Raw genomic sequence first — 22,755 nt, 5'->3', positions numbered from 1 at the left:
AATACCATCCATTAAACATATTAAGAATATAAAAAGATCCATGCTGGATCAAGCCAAGGGCCCACCTAGTCCAGCTTTCCGTTTCTTGCAATGGTCCCACAAGATGCCTTGGGGAACACACAAGACAACTGGAGACCTGTCTCCTGATACTCCTTCCCTGCATCTGGCATTTTGAAATAACTTCCTTTTAAGCTTGGAGATTATACATCCCCATCATGGCTTGTAACCTGTGATCCTCATGAACTTCCCTCTATCCACTTTATCCACCCCTGCATCATTTTATATGTCCCGATTATGTCCCCCCTCAGGCACCTTTTCTCTCATCGTTTAGTCGTGTCCGACTCTTCGTGACCCCATGGACCAGAGCATGCCAGGCCCTCCTATCTTCCACTGCCTCCCAGAGTTGTGTCAAATTCATGTTGGTTGCTTCGATGACACTGTCCATCCATCTCATCCTCTGTCGTCCCCTTCTCCTCTTGCCCTCACACTTTCCTAACATCAAGGTCTTTTCCAAGGAGTCTTCTCATGCGATGGCCAAAATATTGGAGCCTCAGCTTCAGGATCTGTCCTTCCAGTGAGCACTCAGTGAGCACCTTTTCTCTAAAGAGCCCCAAATGCTGTAGCCTTTCCTCATAAGGGAAGTGCTCCAGCCCAGTCATGATTTTAGTCGCTCTCTTCTGTACCTTTTCCAGCTCCACTATCTCTTTTTTGAAGTGTGGAAACCAGAAATGTACACGGTAGTCCAGGTGCAGCCTTGCCAACATTTTGTACAATGGCATTATAATGTTGGCTGTTTTATTTTCAATCCCATTTTTAATGACACCTAGCATGGAATTGGCCTTCTTCACTGCCACTGCACACTGGGTAGACACTTTCATCAAGCTGTCCACCAGCACCCCAAGATCTCTTTCCTGATCCGTCTCGGACAGCTCAGAACCCACCAGCTGATAATAAAATATTGAATTTTCTTTTGGTTCCAGATGCATTACCTCACATTTTTTATATTAAAATCCATTTGGCATTTTGCCGCCCATTCTCTCAGTTTGGAGAGATTCTTCTGGAGCTCTTCACAATCCCTTCTGGTCTTCACCACCAGGAAAAGTTTCAAACTTGGTCACTGCTTATCCCTGTTTCCAGGTCATTTATGAACAGGTTGAAAAACACCGGCCCTGGGACAGATCCTTGGGACACACCACTTTTTACCTCTCTCCATTGTGAAAATTGCCCTTTGACACCTTCTCTCTGTTTCCTGATTCTTAACCAATTCTCGGTCCATAAGAGGACCTGCCCTCTTATCCCCTGACTGTGGAGTTCTTCGTTGTGACCTCTGTGAATGCACACTATAGGGTTAAATCCGTGCCTGCACCGGATACGTCGGAATCTTCTAGAGCTTGGGAAGAAAAAAAGAATCAATTAAGTGTTGCCCCTACAGCGCATGCTCCGCCTGCCCTGAGCCTCAGTTCCGTTTTACTGCCTTCGCGTTAGGAACACTTTGCTAGAGCTCTGGGATACTTTATAATTCGGCTTCTTTTTGGTAGATATTTTTTTGGCTTGAACGACTAACTCTCTGTTGCCCCGATTTCTGGACTGGTTTCTGGACTACGCTTTGGACTTTGCATTGGCTTTTTCTCTTGTGCCGTACTCGGTTTCTGACTTGGACTGTTCAACGATTCCGTATTCACTGAGACAGTGAGTTTCCCTCTCCCCTCTGTTTTATGTCCCCCTCTGGTCCCTTTCGGAGCTGTGCTTTGTGCGATCGTAAATTGCCATTCTCAGACGGCCACAAGCACTGTCTTTTTTGTTTGGGGGAGAAGCACATTCCACTAGCCTGTAAGAACTGCAAAAAGTTTACAAAAGCAGCCCTTCGGGCACGCCAGCAGAGACTGAAGCTGTTTTTGTGGAATTTCCATCTTGTCAGCCTCTGATCCCAGCCCGATGGAACCCTCCCCAACCTCGTCTGTTGCTTCCAAGTCGGATAGGGAGGCTAGACCCCCCCCCCTCCAAAGCTTTCCTCCAAGTCAGGAAAACTGCCTAAGAAAACCTCGGCGGCTTTGCCTTCTGCCTTACCGTCGACCCAGGCTTCTGCTCCCTTAGACCCAGGCGCGTCTGCAGCACCTCCCGCTCCCGTAAAAGCCTCCAAGGCAGCACAGTCTACATTCACGCGGTCGCTGAAATCGAAACAAATAAATGCAGCTAATAAATCAAGGAGCGATGTTTCTCTTAGAGTGGGGAACCAGCACTGTTCCGTCCTTCCTGTGCCTGACTCCCCCCCTCCCATCTTAGAGGAAAGCGATGAGGCGGGGAATGATCTCTCTGAGCAATTGGGCTCTTTGCCTCCGCGGCAAGCAACGACTGGCGGACACAGCAAATCTCCGAGCCCTAACCTACTAGATGAGGCACCAATATCTAGCGCTCGTTCTGCCCCTCATAGCCCTGCGTCAGCCGGGCAGGCATTTCCTCCAGACTCCCGCTCTCAGTCTCCTCCATTACCGCCGTCACCTCCGCGCAAGCGAACGGCCAAAACAAAGCATATCTCCCCGTCTCGGCATCGACACCCACGCCAAGAGGTGATCATTTTGCCACGGTCCTCCCGACGCCAGGACAATCAGGATTGGGAGGGGCCTTACGTCATCAACCTTGACCGCTATTACAGGCGTCATGGGGCCTCGGATGACTCTGTCTCTCTCTCTGACGAGGATCTGTGTCATCCTAAGAAGCGAGTGCGAAATGTTTATCCCTCTTCTCTATTGCCCTCCCCTTCACATACACCCCCGTCATCATCATTCTGACACGCGTAAACGAAGCTCTGCTCCCAGGGGCACAGCAGACCACAAAACCTCCAAGCCTCCTGCACCTGGCAAGCATTCTTCATCTGATGCAGCTCCACCAGCTAAAAAGCCCAGGGTGTCCTCTAAGGTCCGAACCAAAAAACCTCATGGGACACACAAGACATTACCTCGTTTACCTTCCCCGTTGCCATCCTTACCAGGGTATCCATTTTCACATTCCCCTATGCCATTATCTCCTTCTGCACACTCTGAGCAGGAATCTGTTTTGGGTGCCCCATCAGACCCGGGCACTTCTGATTTCCATATCTCATCATCTACTGAGGATTCTTCTTCTTACGTGCAAATGGTCTCTTGGATGGCTAAGGCCCTCAAACTGGACATTGAGGAACAACCACCCCCCCGCCTACAGAAGACCTGGGTTTTGGTCAACTTGACAGGGCATGGGCACCTCCACTCAGCATTGCCTTCATCCTGTCCCTCATGAAGTCAATACGTGAATCCTGGGATACCCCAGCAAATTCAGCTCAAGTCACACGTCAGGTAGAGAACTTTTACAAGACCCATGGCGAGGATGCAGCCTTTCTCACAAAGCACCCTGTCCCTAACTCTATTATTGTTCAATTGAATCAATCCCAAACCTCTTCTAAAGCGCAAACCACACCCTCAAACAGGGAAGGTAGGAAGCTGGATGTTCTAGGCAGGAAAATGTACTCTTTCACTACTTTCCTTCTCAGAGTCGCTAATTATCAGGCAGCAATGGCGGCATATCAGCAGCTGCTTTGGGAAAGGGTCTTGCCTTCCCTACAGGAGGCCCCGGATGACGTCCGCCCTTTCCTTCTCAACACCTTTGATGAAGCTGTCAACTTCTCTACACATCAGCTCCTTGCCTGGCGTCACTCTGCTGACATTGCTTCTAAGACCATGACATCTTCCATCCTGCTGCGTCGCCATGCCTGGCTTAGGTCATCGGGCATCAATGAGGACGCAAGGGCCCGTATTAAAGCATTACCCTTCGATGCGAATGGAGTTTTCAATGCCACAACAGATGAGTCTATGGAAAGCTTCCATAAAATGAAGAAGACCACAAAATCTTACACAATTCACCAGCAACCTAAATTCCAACCTTACCAATGGAAAAGGCCTTATGGCTCACAGCAATACTTACCTTCTTCATCCCAAACTTACTGTCCTTTCAGGCAACAGTCACACTCCAGACTTCCTCAAGCTTCCTCCTCTTCCACTTCTTTTCGCTCTCAGCCACAGTCTCAGCGCCGCCAGTCCTACCGCCCTCCTGCAAAGAAAGCCAAGAATTATCTTTGACTCACCAGCTGCACCCTTACTCAACCCTCCTTCCCCGACTCACCTGGCACAGTTCCTTCCTCTCTGGTCTCACATCACAAGCAACAACTGGGTGCTCAACATCATCCACTCAGGCTATTGTCTAGAATTTCTCGAACGCCCCCTCTGGGCCGCATCAGACACTCTACATTTGACCCGGCTCTGAAAGAAGAAATTAAAAAGCTTCTTCAAAAAAACGCAGTTCAGCAGGTTCACCCAGACCTTGTACACAAGGGTTTTTATTCACGCTACTTCACTGTAGCCAAGAAAGATGGCGGTGTTCGACCGATTTTAGACCTTCGAATCCTAAACCGATACCTTCACACAAGAAAGTTCAGGATGGTTACCATCGAGAGCATTCTTCATCTTCTGTGACGCGGAGACTGGTTCACAATCATAGATTTCCAGGACGCTTACTTTCACATATCAGTTCACCCCCAGCATCAAAAGTATCTACGATTCTGTTTTCAAGACATCACTTATCAATTCTGCGCCCTCCCCTTTGGGCTTTCCACCGCTCCCCGTACTTTTACAAAATGCATGTCACCCGTCGCTGCATTCCTCCGCCTCAACAACATAGCTGTCTACCCCTACATAGACGACTGGCTAATCGTTTCTCCCTCCGCACGCCAATCCATCCACGACACTCGATTCATCCTCCATACCCTGACCAGCCTTGGTCTTCAGATCAACCAATCAAAATCCAGACTTCAGACTTCCCAGGTGGTGGATTATATCGACACCACACTCAACTCCATCACAGCTCGAATTTACCTTCCGGCTCAGTGCATCAAGAAAATTCGCAAGGCCACACACAAGTTTCGCCCACTCAAATCTGTATGAGCCAAACACGCACAGCATCTCCTAGGGCTTATGGCTTCAACCACCGCTGCACTGCAACATCCCCGTCTGAAAATGAGGTCCCTACAAGCCTGGTTCCTCACACTCTTCAATCCGCTGCTAGACAGTGAAAGGAAACGACTCAGGGTGACACCGGAGCTTCACCAACAACTCCAGTGGTGGACCTTCACCCCCCACCTCAGTGTCGGCCATCCCTTTCGCCCTCTGCAGCTCCAGATCCAAGTCACAACCAATGTCAGTACAATGGGCTGGGGTGCTCACTGTGGAACACACAAAATCCATGCTCTTTGGTCGGCCAAGGAACAACGCCTTCACATCAACCATCTAGAGATGTGGGCAGTGATAAAAGCCTTTCGTCCCTTCCTTCCACTCATTCAGGGACACGCGGTTCAGGTCGTCACCGACAACACGACCACGATGCACTACATAAACAAGCAAGGGGGTATCCACTCCCTCAAGCTTCTTTAACTGACAGTTCTGTGGGAATACTGCTACACTCTGCACATCTTCCCAGTCGCAGTTTACGTATCCACGACAGACAATTTCCTTGCCAACTCCCTCAGTCGCATGTCCACGCAGACCCACGAATGGGAGTTGGATGCCGCTGTCTTCCGCCAGATATGCCACAAGTGGGGATACCCCCAGGTAGACATGTTCGCTTCACATGTCAATGCAAAGTGCACCAACTACTGTTCCAGAGCGGGCAGGGGCCTCAACTCCCTGGGGGATGCACTGATGGTATCATGGACAGGACCTCTCTATCTGTTTCCCCTACTACCTCTAATCCAGAGTACGATTGTCCGGATGCGCCAGATGAGGGCGAATGCCATTTTGGTCGCCCCTTGGTGGCCTCGCCAACCGTGATTTACGGCACTCAGGTCCATGGCGATTGACCACCTAGAACTGCCTCACCTCCCCCATCTCCTTAGCTAGGACAACGGCCGCATTCACCACCCAGACCTGCATTCGCTCCGGCTCACAGCCTGGAGGATTCTTCCATGATCTTGGACATACTGAAAAAGGCCAGGAAGCCCTCCACAACTTTATTATATTCATATAAATGGAACAGCTTTTGTAAATATGCTACCTCTAAGGGTTTCCCATCCGCACCGGTTACCCTGGACAACCTCTTGTCTTATCTCAAGCACTTGTTTGACTTCGGATTAGCGGTTTCTACCATTAGGGTCTATATCTCCGCAATTATAGCTCACCAGCCACACACACTTCTGGTTCAGCTCGTCTCTTCTCGCACCCTACTCTGAAGTTGTTCCTCAAAGGCCTCACAAATCTTCGTCCTACAACCAGGTCTCCGCTACCCCAGTGGTCACTGCACCTTGTCCTCCATGCTCTCACTCGACCACCTTTTGAGCCACTGGCTTCAACAGACTTGCGCCTTTTGCCCTTTAAAACTTTGCTCTTGGTGGCTGTTACTTCCGCCAGGAGAGCCAGTGAACTGGCTGCTCTCCGAGCTGACCCTCCTTACCTTCAATTTTCACCAGACAAGATCACGCTTTACCTGGACGCTTCTTTTCTACCCAAGGTGGTCTCTACCTTTCACATCAACCAGCCTCTTGTTTTGCCTACTCTTTTCCCTAATCCATCAACACCAATTGAACGGCTGCTACACAGTCTGGATGTACGCCGAGTTCTTGCATATTACACTTCCAGGACCAAAGACTTTCGGAAGTCTTCCAAGTTGTTTCTATGTTTCTATGGACACCAAAAAGGAGATCCTGCTTCTTTTCAGACGCTATCCCGATGGTTAGTGTCCACCATCACTTTAGCCTACGAACTAGCGGGCAAGACCCCTCCTTCAGGCCTTAAAGGCCATTCCACACGGGCTATGGCTACATCTACAGCTTTGCTTCGTGGAGTAGACCTTTCGGACATTTGCAGAACTGCCACGTGGTCCCGGGTCTCCACCTTTATAAAGCATTACAGACTGGACCTTCGGGCTAAAAAGGAGGCCAGTTTTGGGAGAGCTGTCCTGACTTCCTTACTCCATTGACGGACCTCCTTCTGGTAAGATAGCTTGCTACTCACCCTATAGTGTGCATTCACAGAGGTCACGACGAAGAAGAAGAGGTTACTTACCTGTAACCATAGTTCTTCGAGTGAACCTCTGTGAATTCACACGTCCCGCCCTGCCTCCCCGCTATCCGTCACTGCTTAATTGGCTTTTTGTATATAAAAGTTTACCACGGGCGGATAAAACGGAACTGAGGCTCAGGGCAGGCGGAGCATGCACTAAATGGGCAACACTTAATTGATTCTTTTTTCTTCCCAAGCTCTAGAAGATTCTGACGTATCCGGCGCAGGCGCGAATTTAACCCTATAGTGTGAGTTCACAGAGGTTCACTCAAAGGCTAACTGGCCTGTAGTTCCCCCCCCTTTTTTTTTTTTAAGATTGGCATGACGTGCAACTTCATTTCTTAGTTCCTTAATAACCCTTGGGTTGATGCCATCGATTAGGTCTAAAACATCCTCTCTTTTAACCTGTATTTGATTTAATTCATTAGCCGGGGGGCATTCGGGCAGCGGAATCTGCCCAAGGTCTTCTGTTGTGAAGACAGATGTGAAGAACTAAATTACAGTAGTACCTCTGTTTACAAATTTAATGCGTTCTCCAGGATGTTAAGTAATGTGAAAAATTTGTGAACAGAAACTCGGATTGCCATAGGAACAGGGGCGGCGCTATAAACCTCCAGGTACAATGCATCTTGGGGAAACTTCCTTTGTACTGCAGAAAAAAAATAGCAGATCAAAGCATTATTTTCAATGGATTTCCATTAGTAAACAGAAAATTACGTTAAACAAGGCATTTGTAAACTGAGGTACTACTGTAATTTCTCTCCAATCTCCAGTCCCCCTTTACCTCCCTCACCATCCAGAGGGCCAACTGCTTCTCTGACAAGTTTCCTGCTTTTATTATTCCCCTTTATATTGCTGGTCATAAGTTCCTCAAAATCTTTCTTTGCCTTCCATATCATCCTCATACATTTCTTTTGCCAGAGTATGTGTTCCTTATGACAATTTTTTAAGAATATATAACAATAAATACTAAAAGACAAGTGCTAAGATGTTTTGGTGTGTCATATAAAACAAGACAACTTTTAGTACTGGTTTAGCTCTGTTGAAATCACACTTCCCTTGTCCTTCAGAGCAGCTTGCATACTTCTTCCCTGTGGTCTGTCACAATCATAATACATTTCTCAGACCATGGGTGATGTTTGTTTAAGGCTAGTCCAAAGTTTCCTTCTGGCTGTTAACAAAAGTCATGATTGAAGCAGGCTTGCAAACTATTTTTTCAGGTAGTCAGAAATATTTGTAAGCTATGATTATGGGAAACCTAAAGATAAAGGTAGAAATACACATACGGGTAAGATGAAGTGGTTGAACAAGAGTCTACAGCATGTTCCTGTTCTCCAAATCATGGCTTATACATAGGAACATGGAGTGTAAGAATTGACCCCATTTGTGTTATTTTATTTGAACAAACCAGGGAACATTCTAAAAGAATGACCACTAGATCTTGTTAAATGTAAAGGTAACAAGACCTGAAGTAATTAAACAGATTTGATGGCAATACCCTTGATTAGGAAAGATGGCTGATAAGCAATAAAAGGAATTTGATGAACTGAAGTTATATGGATATGTTTTACTATATCTAAGCATATAAAAATTCTAACATCTAGCTAGATGTTAGGTTTGTATATGTGTTATGTGCTGTGCGAACTGTATTGTTTCAGGTGTGTTGACTGTTATTAGAGTGCAAAAGTTACTGAATTGATCTGATGCTGTTTTATCTGTAGCTGAGGAAAGCAGCAGCAGTGACAGCATGTGGATCAACAGGGAGCAGACAATGCACACACCTGTCATGATGCAGACACCACAACTCACTTCGACGATCATGAGGGAGCCAAAAAGATTGCGACCTGAAGAGAGTTATATGGGCGTCTATCCGATGCAGGCCGAACACCATCAGCCTCCAATGGATTACAAGTATGTATGCAATTTAAATCTCTTGTGTCACCTCTGTTCAAATACTTAGTTAATCTCTTTTTAAAAAAAACATGTTTTGTGTCTTTCAAGTACACAGGTGACATGGATGTTGGCCCAAAGGCAGCAAGAAGAAGCAGCCAGGCAGCAGCAGGAACGAGCAGCCATGAACTACGTGAAGCTGAGAACCAATCTGCAGCATGCCATGTATGTACAAGAAGCATTTGCCAAAACGTATACCAGTTTTGCTTCTAATATCTTTCTAAGAGACTTGATGCAGAGATGGAAAGAACAGTGAAATTAGCTCTGTTTGGAGTTTTAGATACCTGTAAGCACACACACCAGTGCCATATGGTAAAATGCTTTTGTAGTGGAGGCCATTTCCAAGGCAGTTTCTGGTATGGCTCAGATCCCTACAGTAAAGAGGGGGAAAAAAGCAAAAAGAAGAAATCCACTGTCTTGCACAAACCTACCACAAAAAGCCACCTTTTTGCACTGCCAGCATTTTTCCATTCATTTAAAAGTCTCTAAAACAATCATTTCCAACTTGTGATGTACAGTGGTGCCTCGCAGAACGAGCGCCCTGTAGAGCGATGAATTCGTTCTACGGTGACGCTTTTGCGATCGCTAATGCGATCGCAGAGCGATGCCCCCAATGGGCGAAAATCGCAGAGCGAACGCTTTGCGACCCGCCGATCAGCTGTTCCGCGGCTTCAAAATGGCCACCGGAACAGCCGAAAGGACCGGGCGCAGCGTTTTCGCGCCCTCCCCTCGCTTGCCAAGGGCACAAAAACGCTGCGGCCGGCCATTTCGGCTGTTCCGGCGGCCATTTTGGACCCGCCGGACAGCTGATCGCAGCCATTTTCGCGCCCTCGTTCAGCGAGGGGAGGGCGCGAAAATGGCTGCCAGCCATAGAGGGACATTGCTGTACGGTGAGTAAATCAGCCGATTGGAATGCATTAAACTAAGTTTAATGCATTCCAATGGCTTTTTTCTTTCCGTACAGCGATGTTTCACACAGCAAGGGTTAATCCGGAACGGATTTTCCTCGCTGTGCGAGGCACCACTGTATTTATCATTCCAGAATTATAGTAAGACATGTAGTGCTGCCACATTGGATAACACATTGTATCAGCTTATTTGTGTTGATGGAGCAGAGAGGCAGAAGACATAGCTGTGCCAGTTCCAGTGCCATAGCAAGATATATGTGAGCAGTGTTCAACCATATGTGCATTTAGAATGGACCAAATGTTCCTATGGTCACTCTTAACCCTCAACCGTACGTCATCCAATCAGTAGGAAGCAACAGGAGGATTGCACAGAAGTAAAGAAAGCAGGATCTCTTTTTAAAAAGTGGTTTAAAAATGTATGCCCAATAACACTAAGTAAGAGTCTTTAAATTGCATTTTACATCAAAACATTTGAAAATAGTGTAGGTTTCATGTAAAAAACAGTATTCTATACGTAGCTGTATAAAAGTATGTTATTTCAATTAGCATGTAATATAATTTAAAAAAATATAGATTCAAACCAAGCACATGTTTCTCAGATGTAACAAATAGGACAGGTCAGATATATTTAAATGTATTGTTGCCACCAGTGAAAAGGAAAAATCCAAGAAATGCCCAGGTGTCAGACCTGGATTACAGATCTCAACATACCCACCACTAAGCCAAACTTTACAATCAGTACATTAAAGCCATTCAATTCTTGATACTTGGAAGAGAAAGCCCAGTGTGTTCCACATGACCAATAGTTTTCTAATTATATCTTCTGCCAGGTACTGCTGCAGATTACCCTGTTTGTTGTTTGGTCCAATCATCTGAAACATCCAAACCTATACCATTTTTAATAGTGTTTTTGCTGGGTTTTTTTTGTTTTGTTTTGTTTTGTTTTGTTTGCAAATAGCAAAAATCTTCATTTAGTACTGGGATTGGAGTCCAAGGTTCTTCTCTGTTGCATTCCTTCTGTTTCCATATTTTACTGTTATTTTATTGTATGTAAGTAACTAGAAGTGTGCGTGTACATATATATTTTTTTTCATGCTCTCTGTGAAATCACATGTTTATTTTGGTTGCGGAGCTCTAAATGAGGAGTACAGTATACCAATATTGTAAGCAAAATCAACATGACCAAAGAATAAAAAGCATTATAAAACAAAATAAAATCGGAATAAACAATGGACTTCTGGGCAACTAAAGCAGCAAAATGTTGCTTTGAACTTGTTAAAAACATATCCTTGACGTTGCTGAGTTGCTTGCTATTCATTAATTCGTTCATTTTTATTTGATGAGGTGGGGTTAAGGCCACCCATGTGGCTCTATAAATACTTAAAACCAATGCCATTATTTCATATTGCAAACTCAGACGGTGTTTGTAATCAAATGTACATTTTTTCCTCAAATCCTTTTGAGCTTCACATCCCCACTCTACCAAGTCTAAGTCTGTTTTAATTTAGTCACATATATAGCTTAGGAAGTAACACTAAAGTTCTGATTCTCCATTGCCTTTGCTGACCCAAGAATCAGTTATTTCCACCAAAACAAAATGTGTGGTCACACAGATTACACAAAGATCAACATCTGAATTATTGATTCTTCCTGTCCAGTCTGACCTGTTCTCTAACAGAATAAGTTTCTGGCAGCGCAAGGAAAATTGTCTCTTTTAAATTCTGGCTTCTTGTGTTGTTCCTCAACAGTATATGAATTATTTTTCTCCATGTTGATTCTTTAGTCGACGTGGCACAAGCCTAATGGAGGATGATGAGGAACCAATTGTTGAAGATGTTATGATGTCATCAGAAGGACGCATTGAGGATCTCAACGAAGGCATGGATTTTGATACCATGGACATAGATTTAGTAAGAAAAATTAATTACTTCAGTCATACGCAAGCACAAAGGTTGCATCTACTTTCACATGATGGTTATTATACTACACTTATTCCACCTGGCCTGGTCTTTGAAATCTGCTAAAATGTTTTCTTTATATAATCTAAAAACCATGTCAGCTAGTTTGTCTTTTTGTTGTCCCAAATTGATTTTATCAAGTATTAATTGCTGGTTGGTTTGTACTTCAAACAAGAATTGTAACAGTATTTATATCAAAGTTGCTGAAGATTATGCTGTATAAAAACAAAATTAACAAATGAAACTAAACATTCAGTATAATGTCTGGTTTACTTTTTAGCCACCATCAAAGAACAGGAGAGAAAGAACAGAGCTAAAGCCGGATTTCTTTGATCCTGCATCAATCATGGATGAATCTGTAAGTGTGGTGAAGTGTAATTTTTATCTGATATGGGGTGGTTGTCAGATTGGCCTAGGAAGACATCCCTTTGCTTTCAGCCAGTGTGACAAATAGCTGCCCGTTCACTTGAGTTGGGGTTGAGAGATGGCAGGAGAGTAATCTCTGGGGTCCTCCTGTATTTGTTCTAGACATGCTTAAGGTTCATCTGAAGGTCACAGTAAGAAGGATACCTTGAAATAATCTTCATGCTCCAATTTGGGTGCACCTGTTGACTACAGTGTTATTTGAGATAAGATCCCACATTTCAGGAGAGGGATGAAGTCATGGCTACTACTGCACGTTTTGATGAATCTACCTGCCAAAATTTGCAGAGCCCTGGAGAACAAAAGCAGGGTTCATGTATGTGAGAAATCACTGAATCTCATAGGAATTTTTGTGTGAAATCTGTTTAAGAGATAAGAAAAACATTCACAAAGTCTTGTGTTCCTCTCTAACTCATATTGAAGAACAAAGTCGTTGGCCCTTTAAGTGGTTCTTAGATACATAAGTGAATAAATCATAATGAACAAAGTACTTAAAATATTTCATTAATCCTCTTTCAAAAATATGTGTTCTTGGTTTTTGGAGATTTTCACTCAAATGCTTTTGTTTGAGTTGGAAGAACAGCTGTAGTTCATTAATGGCACCACATGATGGTAGCAGATATCAAACGACTTGACCAAAGTCTTATGCTTACTGTTAATATATATGTTGTAGAAGGGTTTATTTTTGCCTTTCAATTGCAGTGGATAATTTTTGGACATCTCCCCCAGGCCATAAGGTTTATAGCTCTTTGCTAGAGGGCTGAAAACAAAAATGTAATGTCCAATGGCTATTGTATGTCATTGTTCATATTAAATATTTCTGCAAATGGTAAAGGTACAGTAAACTTGCTTCACTAAACGTGTGTTTGCATTAATAAAGTGACTGTGGTGCACAAACGCCTGAAAACTATTGTAGCATCAAGATGGATAAAGGTATAAACCTCTGATTTTGGTTCTGTTTATACATTCAATCTAATCAATTTTGTATTAACAAAAAGTACAAATTGGCTTTTGCTATTTTCCTGTTCAGAGATGTGTATTTGATTTGTATCTTAATGATTAGCCCCACTTTGAGTATGTCCACTGAAATGAATGAAACTTGTTGGCTACAGCTAATTCCAGTCCAATTGATTTCATTGGGATTACCCTTTAGCTTGAGCTTTCTGCAGAGTTTACTAGTGCAGACATAGGATGAAAATAAAAACTTAAATCTTTTTGATCTTAAAACATTTTCTTTTCTCTTTTAGGTTCTTGGGGTATCAATGTTTTAATACCAGTACAGCAAATAACTGTGGTGAAGTCATTTTCTAATGTGGAAGAAGAGGTTTTTAAATAAAAATTGTGGTAGATACAGTGATATTCTGAACAAGATTTTTTCTCTAAGGAGAATGATGTGCTTAAAAAGATCCAGTACATTGAAGAGGCAGTTTTGTTTGCCTGAAAAATAAAGGACAAGTAAACAACTTGAGGATAAGCTATAGTTTCTGTTGGAATACCAGTATTTTATTTATGTAATATTAGTTTATTTCCAAATCATAGTAAATCTCACCTTTTTTGAAATTCCTACCTGTTGAGGAGATGCTTGATATATTTTCAAGCCTCTCTGACAATAATTTTGAATTATATAATTCAAATAATAATTTTTAGATTATCATTGAAATCATGAGCTGAAATTATGGGATGACTTGATTCATAGAACTATGAGAGAGAGTGCTAAAGCATTTTGGTAAGCTGCTTTAAGTTCTAAACAGAAGCTTTGGTTCAATTCTGATCATGGAAAGAAATGAACTTGCAAGCTGATTATTTTAGAATCGGGGGAAAAAAGAAGATACAAAAAATCCCAGCAGTTCCTCATTGCATATTCATGAAATATCCAGGAACCATAAACTGCCAGAAAGCACTGAGATCAATCTTGCTTACCCATCTTACTACCCTGAGAGTTTGCTTGTCCTTTAAGAAAAATGTAATGTTGTGAAATTCCTTCCAGTAGTGCCACTGTATTTTGTCTTCAAATAAAGAAGCTTATTGTAGTATGTTTGCAGAAAAAATTCTAAACAAAAAAATATACAGCTTATTAGAGTGTGGGAATAGGGGTCTAAATTTTAAATAAAATATATATATATATATAAATTGGTGCTGATTTTATAATTGCGCAGTTTGTTTAGTTTTTTCTTACTTTTAAATTCCAACGTAAAAATTATGAGGTTTCAGAAATATATTGAAAGTTTAACAATGTTTAAAAATAGATAAGCATGAGAATTCATGCTTTAAAATGATTTTTAAATTTGTATTTTATATTGTTTTATCTATCTCTGTCTTTGCAAGCAGTCTTCAGGTTAATGATACTTCTAACAGGTTACAGTACATTTCCTCTGTATGTAAATTAAATTGGATAATAGAAATTCATCATTACCCCTATAAAATTCTTCAAAAGCTAAGCTTTAAACTCCATTTCATTTAAATTCAAATCGTTCTAAACAACATAAAAACATGGATCTCTTCCATTTTGACATCAACTCATTTTGCAAGGCTTAGGCAGCTAAACATCATTTAAAGGAAATGTTAACTTATATTACATATGTATATTTTTTGTCAGTTGTCTCTCAGTTCTTGAGGTATATATTTCTAATCATTCCATGCGCCTTAATACGCTTGCAATACAGTAATTTCTTCAAATGAGTAAATGCAAAAAGCCTCTTATCCTTATAGTATCAAACCTTGGGCTGTGGTAGCCATAAACCATAGGTTCTCTAAAGGATCATGATAACATAATTATTTTAAAAAATCATGTATTAACAAACCCAAGAGCAAGACCTGCCTAGCTCCATTTCTCGCAAATACCCATGTCTAAAAATTACTGCCTATATTATTCCCTCACCACCACCACTGCATTTAAATAGAACTGCTGAGAGGACTGTATATATGATTTTAAACTTAAGTTGATTTTTTCTTACTCTCTGAAGGAGTGTTTCTTTGTGAAAGCAGTTCTTACAGCTTTATGTTTTCAAACTAAAATGTTTTATATATTTACCTTAACCTGTTGTCCTCCACATTCTATTGTCCTAATTGTACTGTTTTCTGATTTGTATTTATGTCTTGAGACAAGTAACTTTTTGAATAAAAATAAACCTACAGTATGTTGTAAGTTTGATCTTTTTGAATCAAGGGTAGAGGAAGAAGATAAAGAGTGTGAATGGTGCAAATGTTATGTTTATAAAAATTAAAGCTTTTCCCATGTCTTTTAAGTGTTTGTCTCAGAATTGGGATAATGTATGGAAAACTGCACTGTTTTATATTTGTAATAAATTGTACAAGTTTTTAAAATGTGAATAAAGCACTAATTGGGTTAATAATTTAAAGTAGAGATGTTATGCAATCATGATTGGTCTAAACATTTCTTCAGCTGGAGATAAAGTTATGTCTTCTCTCCTTTGTTCCCCACAAACTAAATATATTTTGCTGTGTTTATTATGAACAAGTATCTGAAAACTAACCTTGGGAATATGCGCAGTTCACTCAGTGAGTGTAATTTCCTGTCACTTTAGAACTCTCCAACTGTGTTTTTGAAGATGTTTTTGACTTTGCTATTGATCTGCTTCTATGTTGAATTCCTTGCTGTTATAATTAACATATAATAATCACAATTCAGCTAAAGTCTACTCATGATTAATGCTGCAGTGATACGCACTTTTACATGGACATAAGAAGAATTAGGCAGGACATCTAACTAAATGTGCCATTGATTGGACCACAGACCCTATTAAAAGTGAGTGGGACTTAAGTCAGGAATTTTTCTTACCTTGAATAAGCTTTTGGTGCAATAGAATTCTGCAGGATTGTGCCCCTCTGCATGCAAACAATCACTAACAAAATGTGCCATTATAACCTGCATCCTTTTGTTACTGATAACATTGTTTCTAAATTGAACTTAATTAGCATACTGAAATAATTTTGACTCAGTAGACAGGATTTAACTGAAGCATTTTACTGATTTAATTGCAATTAAACCAGTGCACCTCATTTCTATTAGGTGTATTCTCGTTATTTCTGGTACACATGCACTTTTGATAAAGGGATATCATGATGGTGTTAAAGAGTTCAAACTGAATGGATAAACATGCAGCACAGGAAGAATCTAGAAGACACAACAAGGGAATGTTTTAAGACAACATAATAGGAAAAAATGCATTCAATCTCTGTTGAGATGTTTCCATTTCTCCCCATTCCATTAATGATGCAGTTTACCCCGCAGCATCAGCAGTGGGAGACAACTGTGGTACCCGTTATATTAGAGACCTGACTGTCTCTTAAGATAAGTCACTTGGGCAAAACAGGCAGTGATGAACATAAATATCATTCTCCTATTCTACTGGGCTGTTGAGATCTTCAGGGTGCTTTAGTGCAGTGGTTTCCACCCTTGGGTAACACAGGTGTTCTTGAACTAAAACTCCCAGAAACCCTAGCCAGCACAGTGGATGGCAACGGCTTCTGTGAACTGCAGTACAAGAACACCTGGGTTACCCAAGGTTGGGAACCATTCTTTTAGCGGACTGAAGTCTTGAAACAAGCAGATTTCCATATTTTGTAAGCTCTATCCCAGGCCTTGAAAGCATCAGAGTACAGGTGCCTGAAGAATATCGAAGAGTGGAATATATTCCTTGATCAAAATCAGTTTCTGTTAAAAACAAAGTTAATTCCTTGTTTCTTAGCCAGGAACACTTCTTTCAAAGGATGTGTTCCAGTTTTGATTTAGTACAGATTTTCTCCTTATGACAAAGGTTCTGTTCCATTTTGAGAGGCCAATCGTCTTTGGTTTGGACTTCCTGTATCTGTTCAGTTAATTAGTGCAGAACAGGATGTATCAGGGAGGGAAAATATGTAACTAGGGCAGAACTGCAAATGCTTTCATTCTTCACCATAGAGCCTATGTGAGTTCCACATGCAGAGGGGAACAATTTGCCCATTCCACCCCTGGAGTAAATGTATGTGTTCCAGTTCTTCACTAAAATGTCATCTTTGGCCACACCAGATTTACTGGATGTCTTTGGAGAATCTGGAGTTCATGACAACCCTATGAATGATTGATTCAATTCTTTAAAAACCCTATAGTTTTTATGAACGTAGGATATTGTGCTTCTCCATCTGTGACTCAAAACAGCCGGAAATGGTCTGATACTGCACAGCAGTATCTGCTGCATAGAGAGAGAACATAACAGACTTCTTAATAGAGGTATCTGGGAGTACTTTGCACCAGGTTGCATAGGGCAGAAGTACTCCAAGTTCATCTATATTATTTGGGTTTGGATTAACAATGCAATACCTTCCAGCTTCACAGACATGTACCTGAGTACACAGTTAAAGCAAAAACACATTTCTTCTAGGCGTTCTGATTACTTTGAGCCCCAAAGCTATGGATATCTAGAGAATTTGCTGTAAACCCTGAGAATTGGTTTATCTTTGAGTGAGAGGTGATTGATGAAAAAAGGTGTTGGGTTCTGAGATTTTCCCCTGCTTGGTGTCTCGTTTGAGTGGTAGTGAGCACAAGAGGGTATTATGTTGACTATCTTGACTTCTGACAGTGTCATCAACCTTCAGGCTGCCCTTTACTATGTAAAGTTTGGCATCTTTTTTTTCCTGCTGGCAGCATGGGTATGGTATTGTGCAGCAATACTGAGCCATTTCCCGGTGTTTTAAATTGTAGATACAGAAGCACAACATCCCATCAGGTTGTTTTAAAAATTGGTTTTCCTGGCTTAAAATGGAACCTTAAACATACATACATTACACACAAATTCCAACAGAACCTTCCCTCATGTAGGGTTACCCCGTGGTGGTGGTGGTTTAGTTGTTAAGTCGTGTCCGACTCTTCGTGACCCCATGGACCAGAGCACACCAGGCTCTCCTGTCTTCCACTGCCTCCCAGAGTTTGGTCAAAATCATGTTGGTAGCTTCGATGACACTGTCCAACCATCTCATCCTCTGTCGTCCCCTTCTCCTCTTGCCTTCACACTTTCCCAGCATCAGGGTCTTTTCCAGGGAGTCTTCTCATGAGATGGCCAAAGTATTGGAGTCTCGGCTTCAGGATCTGTCCTTCCAGTGAGCACTCAGGGTTTATTTCCTTTAGAATGGATAGGTTTGTTCTTGCAGTCCAGGGGACTCCCAAGAGTCTCCTCCAGCACCACCATTCAAAAGCATAAATTCTTCAGCGGTCAGCCTTCTTTATGGTCCAGCTCTCGCTTCCAAACATCGCTACTGCAAAAACCATAGCTTTGACTATGCGGACCTTTGTCAGCAAGGTGATGTCTCTGCTTTTTAAGAGGTTGTCTAGGTTTGTCATCGCTTTCCTCCCAAGAAGCTGATGTCTTTTAATTTTGGGGCTACTGTTACCATCTGCAGTGATCAGGGAAACCAAGAAGGAAAACTGTTAGTGCCTCCGTATCTTCCCTTCTATTTGCCAGGAGGTGATGGGGCCAGTGACCATGATCTTAGTTTTTTTGATGTTGAGATTCAGGCCATTTTTTGCACTCTCCTCTTTCACCCTCATTATGAGGTTCTTTAATTCCTCCTCACTTTCTGCCATCAGAGTGGTATCATCTGCACATCTGAGGTTGCTGATATTTCATCCAGCAATCTTAATTCCAGTTTGGGATTCATCCAGTCCTGCCTTTCGCAAGATGTATTCTGCATATAAGTTAAACTTATATACCCAGTGGTAGAGGATTCCAAAAGATGATCACATGATCTGTAATGTAGTTGCAAGGGGGCACAGCTAAGAACAACTGAGATATGCCTGCAGCCCCTCTGTACCAAAATATTCTGAAGGGGTGTTTTGGACATAATGGTGAAGAAAATGTGTGAGTGAGTGCGGGGCATACAAGAGAGAAACATGCACACCCTTTTACTTTACAACAGTATTGCCATGCCCGCTTTGCAGAATGCAAAACTAGAAACCTATCCTCCAGTTTTTTCAACCTTTTCTTTGGGTAGGCAACCTGATGAAGAAAAAATATATAGGCCCTTATGTTGTATGAACATGTTGGCTGCATGTTTTCCAAAAGGTATCTTCTCACCTTTTGAAATAAAAGAAAAAAAATTGGGGGGGGAGTGGTGGGAAATATTGTTACTGGAAAACAATGTCAAAATTATCTGTATTATCCAAATGATGGACAGTGAAGAAAAATGAGGGACATCAACTCATTTGAAAAGTGTTGGAGAAGAGCCTTAAAGACAACCAGAAAGTGGATGTTCAGTCAAATCAAGCCTGACATTTATAAAAGCAAAAATGAGTAAACTGAGGCTATCCTACCATTCACATACAATGAGAATGCTGAACTGACGAGAAAAGGCAATATCGCTGAGAAAAGGAGAGAAGGGATAGTATGAAGACCTAACATGAAATGAATTGAGTCAATAAAGAAGTCCATGGCTGTTAGTTTGCAAGATCTGATCAGAACTGTTAGTGCTAGAACATTCTGGGGGTCTAACTCGTATAGTCACTGCACATCAGAAGCATGGTACATAACATCTTTGTTTTTATTTCTTTGTTTTTAATTGCCCAACAACTGTATAAGGACAAGATAGCTCTTGGCAGAGGTACCCAACTACCACTTGGAGACTATGACAAAATATAAGCACAAAAAGCTCTGCTAACATTAAATAAGACCGTGCCAACCACAAAGCAAATTTGGTTGTTGTGGGTTTTTCGGGCTCTTTGGCTGAAGGTTGTTCTGAAGGTTTTTCTTCCGAATGTTTCGCCAGTCTCTGTGCCCGGTATCTTCTGAAGACAGCCTTCAGAACACGGCCAAAGAGCCCGAAAAACCCACAACAACCATTAGATCCCGGCCGTGAAACCTACCTAATTTCCTAATGTTTTAAAGAATCTCCATGCCTCCCACATCTTCCTTCCCTACAAACGTTTAACAAATGTTTTGTGACTTGCTAATTCTCTTACCATGTACAGTAGTCTAGAAAAACTGGCATTGCAAAAACAACTCTTTCTCATATGGAGCCACCAGAGGGCACTCTTGTGATAAAAAGCTCAAGAATTTGTTCAAGCAACGAATGCAACCAAGAAGGACTGGACGTCCACCAAAGGACACGATTCAAAGATGCTTTAGGGGAGTGTTGGCAAAAAAATTGTTTTCCATCCAGATTTTGTTGAACTCCCATCAGCCCTAGTTAACATAACCACGGTTGCGAATGATGGGGTTTGGAATTCAACAGCTCCTGAGTGCCATAGGTCTGACACCCCAGCTGTAGAACATCTGAGAAGTTCCCTAGTGAAGTCTGAAGCAATGTCTTGGTTTGGAGTGCTCTGTTTTCAAATTTTTGTCCTCCTTGTCTACCTGGCCTCATCTCCTCCATTCCTGCATCAGGCAGTAGTCTTGTCTATTGAATATGCTCAGTCCTCCTTCTGCTGTTTTTAGGTTCCCCCGTGTTTAATTTGTGCTGCAAAACTTGGGCTTCCTCAAATCTACCATTAACAAACGCTTTGAAATGTTTGGTGTAGGTTCAGTTATAAGAGAAAAAGACAAAGCTTGAAGGGACGTCCTGCGAGCTGCAACTCCCAAAATTCCTCAGTCAGCATGGCTTCTAGCTGTAAATATTTCCTTTTTATTGTTCTTTGATAAATGTATAGTACACATTCTTTCTGGACAGTTCTGTAGAGAGTATGCCAGAAAACATAAATGAAGAAAGGTAAGGTAAAGGTAAAGGTTCCCCTTGACAATTTGTCCAGTTGTGTCCGACTCTAGGCAGCGGTGCTCATCTCCGTTTCCAACCCATAGAGCTAGCGTTTGTCCGAAGACAATAGTCCGTGGTCATGTGGCCAGCACGACTAGACATGGAACGCCGTTACCTTCCCACCAAGGTGGTCCCTATTTATCTACTCGCATTTTTGGATTTTGCATGCTTTCAAACTGCTAAGTTGGCGGGAGCTAGGACAAGCGACGGGGGCTCACTCCGGTGCATGGATTCGATCTTACGACTGCAGGTCTTCTGACCTTGCAGCACAGAGGCTTCTGCGGTTTAACCTGCAGTGCCACTACGTCCTTTGTGGTGAAGAAAACACCACCCTAAAAGCAAACACACATACAAACTTATTTCTGATTTGCTTTAAAAAAAATCCCAGGAATCACTGGATTCAGCCAAGCTGGACCGAGCAACAAAAGCAAAGTCTACTGGATACCTTTCCTAGTCTTATCAAGCATGGCTTATCTCTCGGGTTAAGACTGGCCCACCTCACAGGATTGTCGTAGCTGGCTCCCTTCATGGCATGTACTAGCAGGGCTAGATAGGGCTCCTGTTGCAGGGTCTTCCAAACTGTGAGAGACACACTCCAAGAGACAACGTTCCTCAAATACCCGACCACTCGTGGTCCTGCGATGAAAGCCAAGCAAGTCACTGGTTAACTATGTGCTGGCAAGGAGGTTAATTTTTTTAAAAAAAGGGGAGAAGGAAAATAATTCATGTTGTTCCAGTGGCTTGACAGTGGAGGGAGCGGGAAAAGTCCACTTAGGCTCCCAGCTAAAAGAGTGTGCATGCTCTTATCTCTGGAATGCGGGAAGTGAAGTGAAATGTTTGGGCCTGGCTCTGGACTGTATTGTGTTCTGCCCTTCGTTTCTAACTATACTGCTTGCAAGAATATGGTTCTTTCTTGGCTACAACATGGCACTGCAAACAATTCATACCCATCTCTCCTTGTCAACTGTATTTTCAAAATCATATCCACTACAGTTAGCCTGAGGCACAGTGGCTGAAGTCCTGTTGGTTTGTGTAGTACGCCATGCCATGAGGATGGGATATGTAGTCAGAGGAATGTAAGACTGAGTCAGACAGGTTCTGTGTGAAGATGATTTGAGACATTCGCATGTCTTTTTCTGAGCATCATGAGAGTGTTTTCCTGAAGACCGTTGCATCCTGCTTCGAGATAGCGATGAAGGCCAAATTGAGAGCCCGTGGAAGATTCAACATTTCAAGCTAGTTGCAGAGGAGATAAACAACACCTGGACTCTCATGGGAATAAGGAGAGGAGAGAGGTGGTACAGCCTCTTAAGGTTAATTGGTTAACAGCCAGAAAGGCCAAGAAGAAGGAAGGAGTTTGGGAAGGTAGAAAATGGATGATGAGTTATGTGGAAAATAATTCAATTCAACTGAAAGTAACAGTATGTGATTCTGATGGTTTGTGTGTTACTCGGATCTGGATTCGAAAGGATGTAAGGAGAAAGAAGGGGGGGCTAGCCCACTATAGCCCACCTTAGTTAGCTTATTAGTGTTTATTATTTTAAATGGGAAATAGTTATTTTATTTAACTGCAATGATCTTTGAATATGTTCTTGATGCTAATGCTTGTGCAGTATAAACTGATTCTATGAAACTCTATTTTTCTAATAAAAATCAATTATAAAAATTCTTACAAAAGGACTGGTCTCTTGAACA

General features: G+C 42.3%; 1 protein-coding gene across 2 annotated transcripts in view; it reads left to right on the top strand.

Moving 5' to 3' along the window:
• The window catches only part of STAG2 (STAG2 cohesin complex component), an 84,696-nt gene extending 69,019 nt beyond the window's left edge, over positions 1-15,677 (top strand). For both annotated transcript variants that reach the window (XM_072981200.2, XM_072981201.2), the window contains exons 30-34: positions 8,801-8,990; positions 9,081-9,194; positions 11,721-11,847; positions 12,176-12,253; positions 13,566-15,677. In XM_072981200.2, coding sequence (XP_072837301.1) covers positions 8,801-8,990; positions 9,081-9,194; positions 11,721-11,847; positions 12,176-12,253; positions 13,566-13,589 — 533 coding nt within the window. In that variant the 3' untranslated portion in view covers positions 13,590-15,677. The remainder of the gene's footprint in view (positions 1-8,800; positions 8,991-9,080; positions 9,195-11,720; positions 11,848-12,175; positions 12,254-13,565) is intronic.
• Positions 15,678-22,755: the final 7,078 nt, after the last annotated feature.

The sequence above is a fragment of the Pogona vitticeps genome, chromosome 11, assembly GCF_051106095.1.
Source record: "Pogona vitticeps strain Pit_001003342236 chromosome 11, PviZW2.1, whole genome shotgun sequence".
NCBI lineage: Eukaryota > Metazoa > Chordata > Lepidosauria > Squamata > Agamidae > Pogona > Pogona vitticeps.
This window is presented reverse-complemented; position numbering and strand designations above follow the sequence as displayed.